Source organism: Neodiprion lecontei, chromosome 4 (assembly GCF_021901455.1).
Source record: "Neodiprion lecontei isolate iyNeoLeco1 chromosome 4, iyNeoLeco1.1, whole genome shotgun sequence".
Lineage (NCBI taxonomy): Eukaryota > Metazoa > Arthropoda > Insecta > Hymenoptera > Diprionidae > Neodiprion > Neodiprion lecontei.
The window spans coordinates 16,208,600-16,228,324 of NC_060263.1; the positions used below are offsets into that span (position 1 = coordinate 16,208,600).

The 19,725-nt window shown below is 35.7% G+C and overlaps 2 protein-coding genes across 2 annotated transcripts in view; both read right to left on the bottom strand.

Moving 5' to 3' along the window:
* LOC107224001 (chloride channel protein 2) overlaps nucleotides 1–19,725 on the bottom strand; it is a 44,548-nt gene that overhangs the window by 23,567 nt on the left and 1,256 nt on the right. The gene's annotated exons all lie outside the window — the stretch shown is intronic.
* Nucleotides 7,370–14,501, bottom strand: LOC107224003 (uncharacterized oxidoreductase YjmC). The gene is made up of 3 exons (XM_015663902.2): nucleotides 14,152–14,501; nucleotides 10,304–11,374; nucleotides 7,370–9,480 (listed from the first exon to the last, which is right to left on the bottom strand). The coding sequence occupies exons 2-3, from the start codon at nucleotides 10,682–10,684 to the stop codon at nucleotides 8,623–8,625; spliced, it is 1,239 nt and encodes a 412-aa protein (XP_015519388.1). The 5' UTR covers nucleotides 10,685–11,374; nucleotides 14,152–14,501; the 3' UTR covers nucleotides 7,370–8,622.

The window sequence follows — 19,725 nt, forward strand, 5'->3', positions numbered from 1 at the left end:
GTATACAACCGTGAATAGAAATGACTCGAAATGTGATAAAGAAGAAAACTGTAATATATATATATATATATATATATATATATATATATATATATATATATATATATATATATATATAGAGAGAGAGAGAGAGAGAGAGAGAGAGAGAGAGAGAGAGAGAGAGAGAGAGAGCTGCACGTTCTTATTAATTATGCCGTTTCCTAGACAAATTACTCTCAATATATACACCTGCAATGTGCATTATTCGAGCTGCAATAATAAATGTCAGTCTTGTCAACGTCTTGGGATTTACCCGCCCCTCCACCCGCGGATCCGAGGGTTTTACGCTTATCCTGCAGGATCTTGCAACACGCAACAAATTACACGCTCAACGCTCTTACGATTTTCCGTCATGAGCTACGACATGTGGAGCATATAACAAGTAGTGCGTATATCGTATGGCATGCATCGACGTCGCAGGTGTTTCCAAACCGCGTATAAATATAACAACGATATGTAAGCTCATTCGGGGTTTTTCGACGAAACTTCGAATTTATGCAATGAGCCTGAACCTGCATTCGCAGTGAAATATTATTTCTCCGTTTCTCGTTTATCCTTCCTCATCTGTTCAATCAGCTTTTTAACATGTCATATATGTATGTTGTCTAGTTTGCGTTACGTTCTGTTCGAAAACGACAAAAAAAAAAAAAAAAAACATCACACACAGACTGAACTTAAAAACGTAATAATAATTCAATCTTTAAACTTCTGTCGCACAAACAATGATCGACTCGTATACTAGGGAATTTGTATTTTTTTTTTTTAAGATATACTCAATTATTTCACACGATATACGGATTTAATTACCCATATATTATAAAATTTGCGAACTAACCAACCGCGCGAAAAATACTGAAGATTTTTAAAGAGCGCTCTTGGCATATAAGCATGTAACAAAGTTTTTTATTCAAATACGGTTATAAATAATCCTTCAAAATTATATTTACAAAAGTCAGCGTGATATTTGAATTTTATGATCGTTGTACGTATTTTATTCCTATAATTATACGACCTAATTAACAAACGGTTTAATATTGTACCGCCGGTTTGCTTTGACACAACCGCCGACGCCTATGTAAATTATTGCATTTGCACTACGTGATCAACTGATTAGAATCTGCAGGGTCGCTGAATTTTCAACGCGATTCGTTTAGGTTTCATGGCAGTCTCATGGATCATCGGTTAGACTATCCAAAAACGAACAGCAAAAATTTTTTCTTTTTCATACCGATGGTTCGTTTTATTCGAAAGAGTACAAAGGTGAAAAAAATGAATTTTTTCATCTTGAGTTTGTGTTTAAATAAATAAATTTTCATTCTATACAATGAATAATAACCAACGTCTTTATTTATTACTTATAAAGTTTGCTTTTGTCTTTTTCACTTTGACAAATAACACCGGTCGACACGAATTTTGAGTCTGGGTTCCGTACGTAAAATTTTAACTTCTTCCACGTAACTATTGAAAGAAAATATAGTTTCATTAGATAAAGTTTGCTTGATCGCAGAAACCGGAAGGGTATTTTGGATTTTAAGAAAAATGACAACAAATTAATAAACAAAGAGTTTGCATAGTAATTGTTAGTTTTTAATAAGAGTAATTTAAATGCGAAACAGAAGTTCGTTCAGTCGTTATTTACAACAAATGTTTGAGTAAATATGTAATTTTCCTTAGAATCCGAAATATCGTTCTGGTTTCTACAAAAGCAAACTTCATGTAATAAAACTAGTTTTTCTTTTATTAGTTGCGTGGAAAGAAAAAATCGAAATTTCACATCTATAACCCAGAAAAAAAATTCGTGTTTACCGGTTATATCCTAAAAAATTGTTTAAAACAGTTACTTTTCTTTCATCGCTGATTATGATAAATGAAACGAATTATACACTATACAAACATTATATTGAACAGCAATAACGAATAAAAAGAATAAGACAACAAAGTTTCTTACAAAGTTTGTGCAATGTATGTATGTAAAATAAACGGTACATTGCATTACGCACACGCATGCGCATTGGTACACAATACATAAAATGCAGATGACAAACAGGAAACGCACAATGACTGAACGATCGCTGCAGTTCAGTGATAACAAACGGCTTGGCGAGCTCTCTTCGAAAATTCAATCAGCACGTAAGCAGGAACAGAGAATATTACACCGTACAAGCACGCAACGTAGAAGAAGAGACAGTGCGTGCGATAATGACGAGGTTGATGATGATGATGATGATGATGATGATGATGGTCGGTCGGCTCGAAGGGATGCAGATACGCAGGCCGATTCATGCGTGGGAATATATCGTTCTCCTCTTTTTCTACCCCTCCCTTTCCCCTTGGTCATTTTTTCATTGATGTATATAAATTGAACAATGAGCAACAAATAATCAACAAGATGCACGTGTATTATATTATATCTTATTACATATTATGCGTATAACGCGTGCAACGCATCGTCTGCACAGTCTTAATACAGATTGATGCACTCTTCTGATCCACGCTGCAGTTTATAGTTGCGTTACCCGTGCGCGAGGATAGAGAATTGTTTCGTTATACTTTTATTTCTCCTCTTATTTATTTTCATTACACTTCCTACGATAATAAATACCGATTGGATCTTTTTTTTTTTACTTCCATCGCGATGCTTACTTCCATTTGCGCACACTTTTAACCGTTCCTTTTTTTTTCTCTTTTTCCTTTCCCTACTTACCATAGGATGAAAAAGGGTGAGTTGTTTGCTCGGTTGGTAACGGCAGGAGTACTACCTTACCTTAACAAATGTACATTGTATACATGCGTAGGTATATAATTTCTTTTTTGTTTTTTATACAATTATCATTAGACGCTTTGTAACTTTTACCAATACACTTTGGGAGTCTTCCTTTTTCACGATGACTGATTCGAACGGTCGGTTTTCGTGCGAATTGCGTCATCTAAATAATATCAATACATACTTGCATGCGAACGAGAAGAGTCGAGATAAAGAAAAAAAAAAAAATATTTTCAAAAAAATTTCCATACCAAAATAACGAATCATACAAAGACAGATCTGCCTAAAAAATTTCTATTCATCGATACGAGACTTAACGTGTCAACAGCGATTTCAATCAAATCTCTTCTATCTTTCTAATTAGAATCTTCTTTGATTTTTATTTTTACTTTTTTATTCAAACGCCTTGTAGAATAGCACTAACAACATGAACGTTAGATAATTATCTAAGTTATATATAAGTATATACACAGCATGAATTGTATATGTACGTAACCTGGATCCAGATGACCGCCATATCGTTATATTACAGTCATTGCATACCTATAATAATAAAATAAGGCGAGGCACACAATGATTGTTTGTAAATTTGTATTTGATCGTTGGAACCTTGAAGCTCTAATAAAATCGTCAAACATGAAGGTATAATACTTTGGGACGTCGCTATGCACGGTAAGATCAGTAAGCTTTAATCGTATTCCGCGTTTCATCATCGTTTAGTTTATTCCAAGAGTCCGCGTGCAGGGCTGTCAAAAGGTTTAAATCGAGAATTTGATAAACAACAGAGGAGACTGTTCGTAAAACGCGACAAGTGCTACCTGAATAATCGCATTATTAATCTAATTTTGTAAACTGTATTAAATTTACAAATTATTTTTATACCTATCCTTCGCTTTTTTCTCTTGATATAGTTGAGAACCATTTCATTTAGCGTTAACTATATACAACTGTAATTGGTACCGAGATTCATGTAATCACAAGCAATGCGAAGTTACGTTCGAAATGATAAGTTGCAAAGAAAAGCAAATGAAGCGAGAAAAAAAAGAAATTTCCAATGTGCGCGCGAGAAATTTTCATATACATGTATATTTTATACATATATATTAGACTGCCTAAAAAAAAAACTTCTTTTTTGATCTCCAACTTCATGAAACCGTAGTTTATAACGTAATGTTTAACCTCGTGAAAGGAAATTGTCGTGCGTTTTTTTTAAGCGGTTGCCGCATTGAGTTTTTCTATTCGCGATTTGATCAACACGTAAGAAATAAAATTCTAACGATTAGAGGGGGATAATAATTTTTCTGTAAAACGGACGAGACTCTGTATGGTAACCTTTGAGAACTTGCGTGGTTTTCTTCGAATCGACGCGTCGTAGAAAATTTTTAACCGCACGATCTTCGAGATATTCAATATTGCGTAAATCGTGGTTTTTCAACTTTTCGAAAAATGGGAACCTAGATAAAATCTGCTTGGCCGCAGTAAAATGTTGAATAATATTTGTCAAATACATGAAATACGTTAAGTTTGTTCAATTCAATCGACCTCGATGTCCCTTTCTATCGAGAAAATAAAATTATCAAAAATTTTAACAGAAACTTTTACGCGAAGAAAAATATATTTTGTTTCGATAAATACTAGCTTTATAATGAAAATTTCCATGCGCGTCAGGAAATAATAATATTTTGATCCTTAAAAAATTGTATTTATTCATTGGAGATATTTTTTTTTTTTTTGTTCAAACATTTTCCATTCAAATTATCAAGACTCTGCGAAGGTCAGAATTGTATTTCTTACGTGCTAATTAAATGGTGAATACAAAATCTCGATACAGCACCGCTTAAAAAAATCGCACGACGATTTCCTTTCACGAGTTTCAATATTACGTTAAAAATTAAGATTTTATGAAGTGGGAGATCGAAAATAAATTAAATTTTTTTTGAGGGAGTCTAATATGCGCGTGTGTGTGCAATACATAATATTTTCCTAGTTGTTTATAATTTCTCAGAATCACTCAATGACGTGCCTGAATTATCGTCAATTTCACGTTACAATTAATTTCCACGGCACTCATCCTGCAAGTGAATCTGCAGATTGATTAATTCCAGTCATTTTTATTTTCACTCGCTAACATTTTTACCACTTTTGAATAATAACAACAATAATAAAGATTTATCCATATCTGATACAAGAGACGGGAAAAAAATTCCATTTTTATCAATACTGCTTTTCACAACTACTTTAATTCGTTGCGATAATAATTCGATCTCCTTCGTATTCGCGGTAGAAAAACGCGCGAAATTAACATTATATATTACGGTAACAATTCGATGATCGTCTGTTACATAATTATATTAAAATTTTACATATGCGGGACATAATGTATTATTCATATTGTTGTTACGTCTTACAAGATTTATTCATATCATTTATGCACACACACACACACGCACACATAAATATATAGCATCACGCATCACGTGACAAGTGCAGTAAACACTGTTCTGGGTTATCGCGTTAACGACCCGAAGAAAAGAGATTGACACGAGGGATCGATTATACGTATGATACGCGCGGATCAAAGTCTTTGACGAAACATATTTTTGCGCGGGTTCACATACGCGAGTTATAAAACATTAACATATGTACGAATTATACTGTGATCTACTTGAATAATAATAAATGTAAAGGCAATAAAAATTCGCCAATTCCATTGTTACGTTATAATAATATTCACGTATTTCAAGAAAAAAGAAAAAAGCAAACATTTAATATCGCCTTCGGATGCATTTCATCTTTTGATATTGTACAATAATGTTGTATATTATTTTAAACTTGGTCAAGTTTATTATGTATTACACGAACAGCGAACAGTTTCAAACCGTGAGATAATATTGCAGAAGCCCAATGTTTCTCGTTTGATGTTACAATTAGTATAATATATTTTATCATCGTAAGCCTGTGTACGTGCAGGGGTGATGCATAAGTGCACGAGTCTGTGAAAATTTTTCAAACAAACAATAACAATTAGCTTCGCGTCGAGACATCTTCCACGCAGATTTCATTTATTTTACAGAGGTTTGTTTTCATTTCGTATTAAATTTGTGTTGACACAAAAAATTTTACCATCGTTTAAAAATGTTTTCGATGTACTTTAAATGAATTTAAGTAAAAAAAAAAAAAAAAAATCGGACAAGATTTGGAGGTCCCGCTTTCGAGTTTTCGTTTTTACCTTGGAATAGCACGTAAAAAAAAAAAATGCTTCAATTTTGCATGAAAATATAGACGAAAACGAAAAATATGTAGGGACCTTTTTTCTACTAAATTTTGTTGTCTGTAAAAAAAGTCTCTTGATATTTTTCTTTTTCGTCTACATTTTCGCGCAGAATCGTCGATGAGTTAAGGTAAGCATTTTTTTTTTCGCGTGTTATTTCAATGTAAAAACGAAAACTTGAAAGTGGAACCTCTAAGTCTTATCCGATCGAGTTGAAATTCGCAGGGGATTTTTTTAAATCATAAACAACAGTTTTACGAGGAATCCGTACTGAATAAAAATATATATATATATATTTTTCGTTTTTTTCTCATTTTATTTCGCGTTGTGATATGCATGGGTAGTAATAACTAGCATACCATAGAAGAATTACGGATGATTATTCAACCGCCTTTGCCTCTTTCGCGCCTGCAAAGTGGTTATAATAATTGATATTCTCATGATTTGCTTGAGTGAATAATTGATACGCCTTTCAACGTGTATTCATCGCTGCTGCCGTCTCGAAGACTCGAAGCAGCAGCATTGATGTATGCAAAAAGTATTGTAGATAATCGCAAATCTGCAGGCAAGTTCGATTTACTCAATCACCTTATCATTTCTTCGAGAGTGGTTCAGAATAAAAATGCAAAATTTGTACACGGAAATTAAGCGTTTGCTTATAATTATTGTCCGTTTATTTTTCACCTTTATATTCTTCTGGTCCTCTGAATTTTTCGCTTTCTCGTTTTTCGAAGAAAAAATAGAGAAGGGGAAGTTATTATTAAGTTATTATCTTGAAAAAGAAAAGTTGATTCGTCGTCAGATCTCCACGATCTAAGATCTAGAGAATCACTTTTGCTCATTTTCGGGTAGAGGTCTGTCTGATGTTTGTCTGTCGATCTGACGTTATCTCGAGAATAAATAAACGGATTAGAGTGATCTTGATCTCAATCAATAGGGTTTTGCTTAATTTATAACTGATTAGATTCTGGGTCTGATGGATCCAGCAATTTTTGAGATATTAGAACAAGTGCTTAAAAAAAAAAAAAAACAAATAAAAATTTCAACATTTTCGAGACGAATTGATGATTTTGATCTTAATTGAAGCGGCTTTTTTTCAGCTTAGATTGGGTCAAATTCTCGATTTTAATCATCAAGTGGTTTTCGAGTTATCGAAACTTCTGATGGCTCGCATAGCTATAAATAACATTTTTTGATTGCAAGTTCGAAACGTATCCGAACGGGTAGTTCTTCTTAGGTTAGGCTCATCAATGTTCGCCAAGTTGCCAAATTTTTATTGTTTTCAAAATAACAACTTTTATTTTTCAGAAAACATCGAAATTTTCATACACGTATTTACACACCATTATATATTCATGCATCGATAAGACAATATTTCAACAATTACGGTTATGACAGTAATTTCTCATTGTCATTTACCGTCTACTTAGACAATAACAGTTTTGTACGTGGTTAAAATTACAGTAGAATATAACCCATTTGAAAACTTAACAAAATCATATGATGACATGTGCATGTATGTGTATATTTTTCTTTACGTGCATATTAGTACGTTATTATTTCTATGACAATTTATAAATTCCTTAGATAGTAGACGACGTGGAGCTGCACAAGCGTATATCGGTACAACAATATAATTAGGACATTTTTAGTCGTTAAAAAGCAATCAGCAATAACAAAGGTATAAAAGGCAAACGGAACTATAATTAGGTAACAAAGCAATAATGTATTCTTTGTGTTACTCTCGTATAATATATTATAATCGACATAATTATTTGCAAAGAGGAAGATTCGGTGTGCACATTTCCCGGCGATATTTTAACCTGAAAATTGACCAAATAAGAAAAAATAAAATGGATGAAAAAATTTCGATTATTGGTTTTTTTCTTTTTTTTTTACAGTAAACCTTTTTTTTAATTTGACACTGATGAAATTTTACGTGGCATCGTAATTGTTATTCGATATATTTAATGTCAATAATATACAGTAGGTTCATATACAATAGATTCTGCAATGTGTAAAGGATATCACCGACATTTTTCTGTTCGAATTGTACGGACAAGTTTCAAGATGGCAGCCATTAGAAAGGGTTAGGGAAGTTAGGAAAGAAAAAGAAAGTAAATCACCGAATGTCGTTTAAAAAAGCACTGATCTCTGTACTAACTGGATGGCTGACTCCTATGCTTCCAGTACACTGCAGCTTGTGTCGATCAGAAGCACCAAAAGTCGACAAGAGCGCTGCAATAGCCAAAGTTAAACTAACGGGTCACGTGGATGATAGCCTATCAGAAACCGATTTAGTCAAATGGTTCCGGCGCTTTAGCCAATGACATAGACAGTGAACCACTTGGTTCGTTAGTTCCATTGAGGCTATTGAAGCGCTGATGTCGATTTCGCCTGCTTCTTATCGACTCATTGTCAGGCCGAGGACGCTAGACAGCCATCCAGTCAGAATAGACATCGGTGAAAAAAAGTAAGAGAACAAAAGCGCGTAGTAACTGGATCAAAAATTAGAATGCAAGAGAAGAGTCGAAACTTAGTGATCGTTTCAAATTGTTTTTTCCACGAGTCTCATCGGTTGAACGCCCAGTTTTTCGGCGAACAATTTCGAGGCCTTGATTTGATTATCGTGATAAGTAATTCCACCCTCGCGATCGACTTTCCGCATGTGTCCCCTCTCCGGATCACCTGGTATCAAAACGGGCATATCACCGGCGGTTGGAAGGCCCCTGAGCAGTCCGACCAAATCCGTAAGACGGTCCCTGGAGCCGGGGACAAAAGCGTCGGGATCGATGGCGAGGAAGCAGTGTCCCAGATCGGCGACAACGTCGCCCGAACTCGAGTCCCATTTTCTTATATTGGGGCCGAATTTACTGCCGGTCAGTATGCCGCAGAGAACCTCGACCATCAGCGCCATCCCGTAGCCTTTGTAACCCGAGTTTCGTTCCTCGCCACCGAGCGGCATGAGGCAAGCGGTTCTGACGGCTTCGGCTGCGTCGACGGTCGGCTTTCCATCCGCACCTAGAGCCCAGCCTTCGGGAATCGGCTCCCCCTTGCGGGAGGCGAGCTCCATTTTACCGAGGGCAACACAGGTCGTCGCCATGTCCAAGACGAAGTCGTCGTTCGACGTTGAGCCCCGGGCCCCCAACGATATGGGATTCGTTCCCAGCGCCGCGGCCCGACTTCGCGTTGGAGCCATCAGTGGACTCGTGTTCGTGCACGAGAAGCCGAATAGGTTTTCCGACATCGCCATCAGCGAGTAGTAGCCCGCTATTCCGTAGTGGTTCGAACCTCGGCACGCCACCATTCCTATTCCGTACTCCTTCGCCTTCTTCATTGCCAACTCCATGCAGTACTTACCCGTGACTTGTCCAAAACCGTTCATTCCGTCCACCGTTGCTACTGCCTGAAGATTCACCGTAAAGAGGGTTAGCTGATTTGTTTTGATTAGTTGGGTTATTTTTAGATTCCGAGGGATTGGACCGTTCTTTGGCACCTTGGGGTTGTTCGTGATCTAATGGTTTTTAATCGAGATTTTCGTAACTGGAAAGCTTCTACCTTTTAAACAATTTTTTACTGCCTCAAATTTAAAAGATATTGTTGCGACCTTTTTTTGTCTTGTAGAAGAGACTTAAGTGAATGCTAGTGAAAATTCTCGTAAGAATATTAAACTGCTTCGATGCATGACCCCAAGGTGCCAGCGGTGTTGTACCAGATAAAGGTGCCAGCTAAAGGTTAACTTCTTGAAATTACTCGCATGCGTTTGAAGACGATAGAATTCGTTTGAAGACGGTTGAACTCACTTCAGGTCTACTCACATAATTTCAATTCTCTTCAAGTCACTAACATTATCTAAAGTTTTTAATACACGAAATCTTGACCCATAACCTAAGTCATTTGAACTCAACTGAACTGCTTCGAATCCACGAGCTCTTGAATTCAATGAAACTGGTATGGTTTCACGAAGTTCAAGTAATTTGAGGTCAACCGCAGTCATTGGAACTCGCAAAGCATTCAAACTCATCCAGTTCACGAAGCTTTGACTTCTCAAAGTCAATTGAATTGAATTCATCCAAGCCCAATGAAGTTTCGAAGTCAATTGTTCGGTTAATACTCGCATGGCGAACCCCTCGGAACCCCAAATCACAAAAGAAACTCGGAAAACGAAAATCGCAACACACCACGACGCCCATAGGGAATGGCGTAATGCAGACCGTGATTACACTCACCTTGAAGTCGGTTATTATTCGAGGTTTAGCCTTGGGATCGGTCAACTTTTTGACCACGTCCTGAACGTACATCTCCATGCGGTTCATGCCGTGGCTAAAGTGGCCCCTATAATCGGCCGTGAACAAATGTTCGCCTACGGTTACGGCGTCCTCTTTACTGGCGCCGACCTTCATCAGGGAATCGGCGATGTACCGAATGACCTCTTCCTTCGGCGCCACCATCGTCCTCGGTTTTTCGTCCTCCTTGAGCACCGACGACGTCGCTGATGACGAGTTTTCGCGGGTCGGCGAAGTCTGCGAAGCGACGGTCCGTCCCAAATTATCCATCACTTGGTCGATTCCCCTTGAAAGTTTGGAAAGCAGTGTTCTCCCAATTTTCATGACTCGGTATATCCGAGTTGTTTGTTCAGCAAACTTCACGCTTTGGACTGCCGGAACTTTCCTCGTCTGTACACAATCAACTTCTGTCTCTCTGCCTGTCGCACTATCTTATACAACCGTTGACGTATGATCGGAAAGAGAGAGAGAGAGAGAATGTTGATAATTTCAACAAGGTTAATCTGCTTATGTTAACTTGACCGTCTCTCTATCTCATTTCGGGCACGAAGATAACCGCTGACCAATCGAAGATTGTTCTTCAGCTACCGCCTACCGCTGGTAACCAGTGCTTTTTAAACACTTCCAACGGTTAAATCATCCCACCATAATACCTGTCTTCTTTTGCCATGTATCCGGTCATCACCCGGGTAAAATTCACTCGGTTATACGTTCGTTCGCGCTTGACCTTCTATTTCGTTACTCCAAACAATTAGTATAAACGAATGGTCGTTCGTTTTTTTAGATCGGGACTTTGGCTCTTCCTAGTTTTCCCATGTATCGGCGGTATTTGAAGCATTCCAGCATTACCATTCACGCGCGCTACTTCTCCCTCTCTCTATCTCATTATCTCTCTATATCTCGCTATCTTCCTCTTCCTACTCCGCGAGCAGTTGACTGATCATCTGATGTAATTCTTCCTCCTCCGGCGCTGGGACCGAGCTGCTCATTCGATCCAACGGCAACCGTCAAACACTGTCAAAGTATAATGCGAGAATGTAGATGGAGGAGGAGCAGTGTTTTAATGACGAAGTGTGGCGATAATATTGAAACGATGACCACGTTTGAAAAACAACACTGCTTACCGTGCATTTATTCAGACGTCTAGATTATTATGTTTGCAAAATTCGTAATGTCTACAGATCTCTGGCCAATAGATAATATAATAAAACCTCGGTTATTTATATAATATAAGTGTACCGGTTATTGACACGTTTAGAACCAATTATTGACCCTTTTATTTTCCAAAATTATAAACTGACGTCACAAATTGTGAATTTCTCGATGAGTAAAGCCAATTGCTATAGGATTAGACACTACAAATTTATATTTTGGAAATTTTAGAACTAAGGATCAAACGGAAACAATCGAAACAGGTCAATAATTGGGACAGGGTCAATAACTGGTACACTTACGTTATACGTGTACAAGTGTGTCTTATCGTTAAGCTCGATAATATCGGACTGCAAAGTATGTGTACATAAACGACTACAGCTATAGAAACATTGATATAAATAAATACATGTACGTTTAATTCGTATTTGTAGAAAAATACTAAGAACTGCATGTAGTGTGCCGATCTAGTTTATCCACAAACGGTGAAAATGATTGAGACTTCAGGGAAACGAAATAAGAAAAAGAAAGAACAAAAAAAAAAATACCAAACGAATCACCCATATATAATCTTTTTTGAAGAAATTCTTTTCGTCAATTAATTCTATCGTATCGTTTGTTATTATACTGCAGTATTTCCTATCTCACGATAGGTATGTAAAAATACAACGATAAAGTATGTGTACACTGTCGGCCAAAAGCTTGGGTACACCAGTCGAAATTTCTTACGGCACTAAAACGTAGACAGCGGACTCAGATATAAAGATAATCAAACGTTCCAAGCAGCGTTTCAAGGACGATAAATTTACATTCATTTTGCTTTTCAGAAAATTTCCTACAATTTTTTTGGTCCCGGTACATATTTTTGAACATGATCGTTTTTCGACTATTTTTAGCCGCCTGAAGTTAACCCCGCATCTTAGGGGAAAAATTTTCTTCGGTTTTTTCTGTATTCAGCTTAAAAAGAATATTGAAACCTACATGTTCGTTCCTTTAAACGTTTTGTACGATTTTTTTTTCGCCCAAGTGTTGCATTTTTAGCTAAAAAAAAAATGTTTTAGAAAAATAGCTGTATTTGAATAACCAGGGGATGCAAAAGTTGCATAAATTCACACTGGAGTAGCTTGAATTTTTTAAGAATTTAAAAAAGTAAAAAATGGCCTACACTTATGGATTTGGACTCTGGTGAGTGGAGTGGTAATTTTTTCAGTCGAAACTTGGAGAATCATCGTCAGTTGAGTTGTTGTGCCTATAAAACTATCAGATTTAAGACAAAATGTTAAAAAGAAGAAACTAAACTTTTGAACTTACTTTTTAACGTATAAAAAGAAATAGACGATCACGTCTTTCACTTCATCTATACGAGTTTTTCGTTACAAAACAAAATCGCATTTGCGCCGACCAGACCGTATATAATATGTATATATTCATTTTTTCGCGATAATTAGATATGGCACGACTTGATTAGGTAAAGTAATAATCATGCCTCGTTTTTCAATACGAAGTTCTTTATATTCAGTCAATTTTACACGTCGAAACTTTTCGGAGCAAGAAAAATTCAAAAAAAATTGTACCACGTTACTATTCGCACGTACCGATCGCACACAAGACTGTCGAAACGAAGTCAAAATACTTTGCGTGAAAATAAAAAAATGTCTACGTCTAGTTGTAAAGCTTCGCATTGAGTGTATGAAGGTAAACAATTGCTCTACACGAATCTGTCGATATTTTTTTTTTTTTGTTTTGAATTTGTTTCGACAGTCTTGTGTGCGAACAGAACGTAGAAACATTTCTAACAACTGCGTGGTATAATTTTTTTGAAATTTTCATGCTCCAAACAGTTTTAACGTGTAAAATTGTGTGAATATTCGTATTGAAAAACGAGGCATGATTATTACTTTACATAATCAAGGCATGCCATATCTAGGTATCGCGAAAAATGAATGTATCGATAAATATATTCTGGTCGGCGCAAATGGGATTTTATTTTACAACAAATAATTCGTATAGATGAGGTGAAAGAGATGATCGTCTGTTTTTTTTTTGCTTCAAAAAGTAAGTTCAAAAACTTAGTTTTTTCTTTTTAATATTTTGTCTTAAATCTGATAGTTTTCGAGACACATCTCAACTGACAATGATTCTCCAAGTTTCGAGTGAAAAAATTGCCCCTCCACTCACCAGAGTCCCAACTCAAAATTAGAGAAGATTTTTTTTTTAAATTCTGAAAAAGTTCAAGCTACTCCAGTGTTAATTTATGTGTTCAATTACAACTATTTTTCTAAAACAGGTTTCTTTTTAGCCAAAAATGCAATACTGAGGTGAAAAAAAATCGTACGAAACTTTCTAAAAGACGAAAATCTAGGTTTTGATATTCTTTTTAATCTCACAATAGAAAAAATCGAGGAGAAAGTTTTCCCCTAAGATACGGGGTTAACTTCCAGTAGCTAAAAAATAGCCGCAAAACGATCACATTGTAATTTTCTAAAAAAAAACAAAACGAAGGTAAATTTGTCCTCTTTGAAACTCCGCTTGGAACGTTTAATTACCTTTATTTTTGAGTCCGCTGTGTAATTTTTAACGCGGCAAGAAACTTTTAGCCGGCAGTGTGTATCGTATTACGTACGTATAGTTATACTTACATATTACGTATACCATCTCACATGGGGTTGACGAGGAAATCTTCCGTATTTTTTTCTTGCGCTTCCCGTATTCCGACAGGATAAATCTGTATCTTTCTTTTCAATACCTTTCCAACCGTACACGCGAATAGTTGTCAACTTTTTTACTCTGTCGTGTGACTTCCATCCGCCTCGGTCCGCTACGCAGCAGGTTGTTACTTACTGATTGTAAAGCTACGCGGAGTTACGACGGTTAGCGCTGCCGCTCTCGTGGCAACGGTTCATCTTTTAAATACGCACACGTTCTACGTGCGTGTATCTACACGTGCCGACGTATCATCGTCCAATCTGCCCAATCACGCGTTTGACAACATACTTCTACACGTAGGTTGTAACGTATATGTAGCTCGTATTACATACCTATGATAATATACGTTAATTACAACTATGAGAATTGTCATGTATAGACACAGGTTATACACGCACAGAGCGGCGTAATCGCTAAATATACCGGGACAATTTCTAGAAACTATAAAGTCAATGCGCATGCGCGAGTTTTATCAGCTGCTCGGGCAGGCTTGCCTCTCCGAGTTTCACCTGTCAAACACTGTTTTTGGCAATCCTTTATTGCGTCGGTTGAATATTTTCCGATATCGACCACGGTATTGCTGAACGATACTATTCTTCTTAGACAATTCACGCTACGTAAAAATAAACAGCAACATAACCTCAATCAGCGGTTTTATGCGCGAGAGATTTACAGCTCTTGAGTCTTGTCTCATTTTGTGTACGTTGGCCCCCTGCTCAGCAGACAAAAGACCGCCGCGGGGCGATTTGACCGACCAATGAGATTGAATTATTTGGCGCATGCGCATTGACTGTATAGTTTCTAGAGATTGTCCCGGTATACGTGGAATACTCGGACGACTCTGATGCATACGTGGGTTTGCATATACTTGTGGCTGTGTATTAGATTAGATTTTTTTCAAAGAGAGAAATAGGGGTGTGATGAGGGTGGAGTAAAAAATTTTAGTACCGACGAAAGTAGGCGAGATATAAAAATCTCCCAGTATTTCATACGCGTATCATTTTATGTCATTTGTCGTACAATTTGTTCTTTTTAATCCTATTTTTCTTCTATCTTACAAATCGTTACATTCATATAAAATATTGTATACGTGTTTTAATATTGTTATTATTATCATGCGATTAATCGGTGACAATTAAGAGGTTGCACATCGTATTTTTCTAATTTCCACGAGATAAACATGGGAAAAATGGTTTTTGCACCTTCTGATTTTTATAACTAGCTAACGATGCGTCGTACAGAAATATTCGTAAATATATTTTTGTAGAGAACTGAACGCTCTTCAAAAACGATCTCTTATTATTTTCTGATAAATTCGCTCGTTCAAAAGTTATTTAAGGATCTTAAGTACCATTTGAAAAAGTGGATTTATCTTAAAATGATAATTCACCTTTTTTGCAGAGCGTTCGATTCCTTAAAAAAATTTGTCTATGAATTTTCTGTACGACGCATCGTTAGCTAGTTTTGAAAATCAGAAGGACCAAAAACCATTTTTCCCTTGTTATTCTTATGGGAATGAGAAAAGTGCGATGCGCAACCTCTTAACTTTATTATTAAGAGCTCAAATTTTAACAGGCGTATTTTTATACTTAAATGCAAATTTTGTCCTCATTGGAAGATTTTTTTTATGTTTTGTTTTTTATACACCCTAGTTATGTGCTCTAAGAACGACTGTGGCAGGATCCGATGCTTAACCTGAAATGAGAACTGTAACTCCGGTTGCTTGAATAAGGCGCATGGATCATTCTACAGAAACTCACAGTATTTATGGTATGTGTTGTATATACAGATGAATATAAAAAAGGTAAAGGTATTTTTATTGAATTTCGGTTTGTTTTTCTAGTACACTGTTCTTTCTATCTTAATTTTCCATTAACCTCTCATCTCCGTATTGTATGTATACACGTGATTAGGATTATGTATATTATATTTTTGATCTATATGTATAGCTTCGGGGTAGTGCATAACATTTCGACCTGGGTCTGACCCTTGACCTCTCGGATTAGGTTCGCGATTTTTTATATGATTGTTGCTACTTTGAAAGGCACTCAGTTTTGTTTTTTAGGTATTTAGGACTCGATATGCATTTTATAAAATTTTATAACCATTTTATTAATCGACACAATTTAAAAATCTGACAAAGTTTTGAAAAATCGTGTCTCAGGTATTAAAATTTTTAAGCTTAGTGCCGGAGTGGAGTGTTTTTTCCTTCTCACAACAATGAAAATATTCAAGCTTTTTCCGAAAATAAAACATTAAAAAAATTGGAAGCAGGAATCATTTTACTATGGATGGTTGCTGAAACATTTTCAAATGTCACGCCAGATTTTTGAAAATTTTTAATAATTTTTCGGAACCATTTTACTATTTGAATTGTCTTTTGATTAGCAAAATAAAGAAGAAAAAACATCTCTTGCGAAAAATCAGAACAAATTTTCAAAAATCCGATGTGACATGCGATAATTTTTCAGCAACCATCCATAGTAAAATGACTCATGCTTTGAATTTTTCGAATGTTTTTATTTTTTCGGAGAAAGCTTGATAACAGTATAAAAACGATTTTTCAGAATTTTTTCAGACTTTTAAATCGCGTCGATCAATGAAACCGTTTCAAAAAATTGTATAAAATTCAAATCGAGTTCAAAAAATCCAAAAAATCGCGGGCCCAACCCGAGAGGTCAGGGGTCAGACCCAGGTCGAAATTGTTTGGACTGTCCCACGTATACAAATATACGTTTTTGTAAATATGCCTACCTTCATCTCGATGACTTTTTTTTTATACCCACGAGGTAAATGTGCACACCTGTATAATATTATTATACGTATTGTAAAACGATTATATACATATCATAATATACAATTACATCCATTCTTTCGTGTATATATGTATGTACGGTAATAAACAAACGGCGATAGGCACACAGACAAACACGAAAGTTCGACGCGAAGGCTGTTTAAACGCTTTGGAATGAGTCCAATTATTATCTCGTCGCGAAAGTGGTGAAGTGGTGTAAGGCGTAAGCGTTACTGTGTGTGTGTGTGTGTGTGTGTGTGTGTGTGTATCTGTACAGAAGACTCGTTGGATGATTTATTCTCACTTCGTTCCCTTTTTCAAATTGTTCCCATTTTTTCCGTTATACTTATTAATCTCGTTACTATTTAATGATTCCTTTTCACGTTTTATTTTCTCCTTTTTTGCTAGTCTAATATTAATTTAAATTCCACCCTCTGTCTCACTCTTTATCTTATTCTTTCTCTTTCTCACACATTGTAAGTATAATACTTCAAAACGAAATCACCTGCAATTCGCGACACGATTAACGTAATATTTGGTTCACAACATGAAAAAAAAAAGAAATAATAATAACGAAAATGAGACAGTCAAATATCACATGAGATAACCAGTGCATATCAATAATAAAGTATAATCTGAGTTAGATTAAAAAACATAATACACAATCAGGCGGCGAAATTGTAGAACATCGATTTAGTATCGTTGCCGCGATACGATCAATGAGAAGGAGGTGAGAAAAAAAAAAGAAGAAAAAAAAAAGCCAACAGTAGAGGAAAAAAGATCGTCAGTTTCTTCGGTTTTTACTTGAAAATAAATAATTCAAGAGACGTCTCACGTATAAATGGCCGCGCGACTCGTCTCTTTTTTTTCTCTCGTATATATTATTACACAAATTAGTTGAATTTCAGTGGCAATAGGTACATAAAAAAATTCATTGGTATTTGAATATATTAATAACGTTTTTTTTTTTTCATCTCCGCTGCGCTGTATAAATATATCCAAACGAATCATCGTAAATTGATCAGAATATTTTATAACGAATCCCTGCAGTTTATTCCCACACGATGAACGCGTGTATTCCGCAATTCGTGCATCCTAATTATCGTACTCATTCGAAATGGCATTTATAGCTCATCAGGTATGTATCACATATGTACGTATATATATATATATATATATATATCACATATACATACGTATTGCGTCCCCGAGATGGTGATTCTTAACTATAAATATCTCTCTATACATAGGTAGGTATATATATATATATATATATATAGGTATATATAGGTATATACATATGTATACACATGGGTACCTCAACGTCGTCGAATACGTTGACACTGATATTGTAATACGCATAGTACGTAAATGACATTACGCAACGTACAATATCAGCAGCTGCAATCTCGTGCACATATGATATAGGTATACGTATATTCAGTGTATGCATTTATTATAAGTATGTCACCTGTATTTCTGCATGCATTTAGGAATTGACAAATTGTGCAGGGACAAAGAAATTAAACGGGTGAACAGGAGGTGCGGAGGTAGAATTCGGTTCGAAACAAAACAAATGGTTTAAAGAAATGGGCACTCTCAGACTGCAGAACGTGGTTATGTATGTATATTATTGTATACATATATATATATTTTTTTTTTCTTACTTCCAAAATTCATTTACGATATCGTTGAATATCAAAGGAATTCACGGCTACCATTTCTTAGTTGACAAATGAAAGGATTAATTCTTCACAAACTTGCGTGGAATATCGGTGAAGCATCTCCTTGATGCGAGGCCGCCCGTTGTCAGGCAACCAGATTCTCGGCTGGTAAGGTGGTGAAAATCGGGTTGCCTGACGTTAGGCGAACCCTTTCTTCTTCTTACCTCAGTCATAGGTTTGCATTTTGTCGGTTTTTCGTCGCTTTCGTCTCTAACGATACAGTAATTTAACAAAAAAAAATGTAAAAGTAATCATATATATATGTTTGTGCGTGTGTGTGAATGTGTAAAACTATAATAACCAGCGGCAGTGTTGCCAGATAAGATATAGTAAACGTCCGATTATTGCTGTGCAATGTACGTACATAATAATACGTAATGTATAATATTCGACTTTGCGGTGACTTCTTAAATTCCTTCTCTTTTTCTCCGAGTAAAATTTTGATCAATCACTGTACACGATCAGAAATATACATATATATTATATATATACATGTGTACACATATGCATATTTTATGTGATTGTAACACGTTTCATGCAGTATATAAAATTATAAAAATCACGTACATCCGATTTGAATCGTAATTATACGGATAAAATAGAATTTTTATTTTCATATATTATTGTACATGCAGTTTATTGGGATACAATTTACATTATACATGGTATATACCTATATATATATATATACAATGTACATAATGTGGCATGTGATGTTTATAAATTATACATACATAATCTATAAACGTTTCACCGTGCTTTCCGCAACGTGATAGTCAGGTAGGCATACATACGCTAATCAATGATGCGGATTTGGATTATCTTAATACTTATAATACGTACGCTTTACTTACGTAGTGTGACAAGGTGTGTATTATAAGATTATACACACTGCGCGAGACGAATTTATACATATACTCAGGACCATAAATTCATCATTAATATTACGAATGTCGGTAGGTGAGATGAAGATTATTATACGTAAATAT

Coding starts and splice junctions, on each gene's coding strand:
- LOC107224003 (XM_015663902.2), bottom strand. CDS start 10,684: ATGAAAATTGGGAGAACACTGCTTTCCAAACTTTCAAGGGGAATCGAC. Junction 9,481..10,303: donor GAATAATAACCGACTTCAAG/GTGAGTGTAATC, acceptor GTGAATCTTCAG/GCAGTAGCAACGGTGGACGG.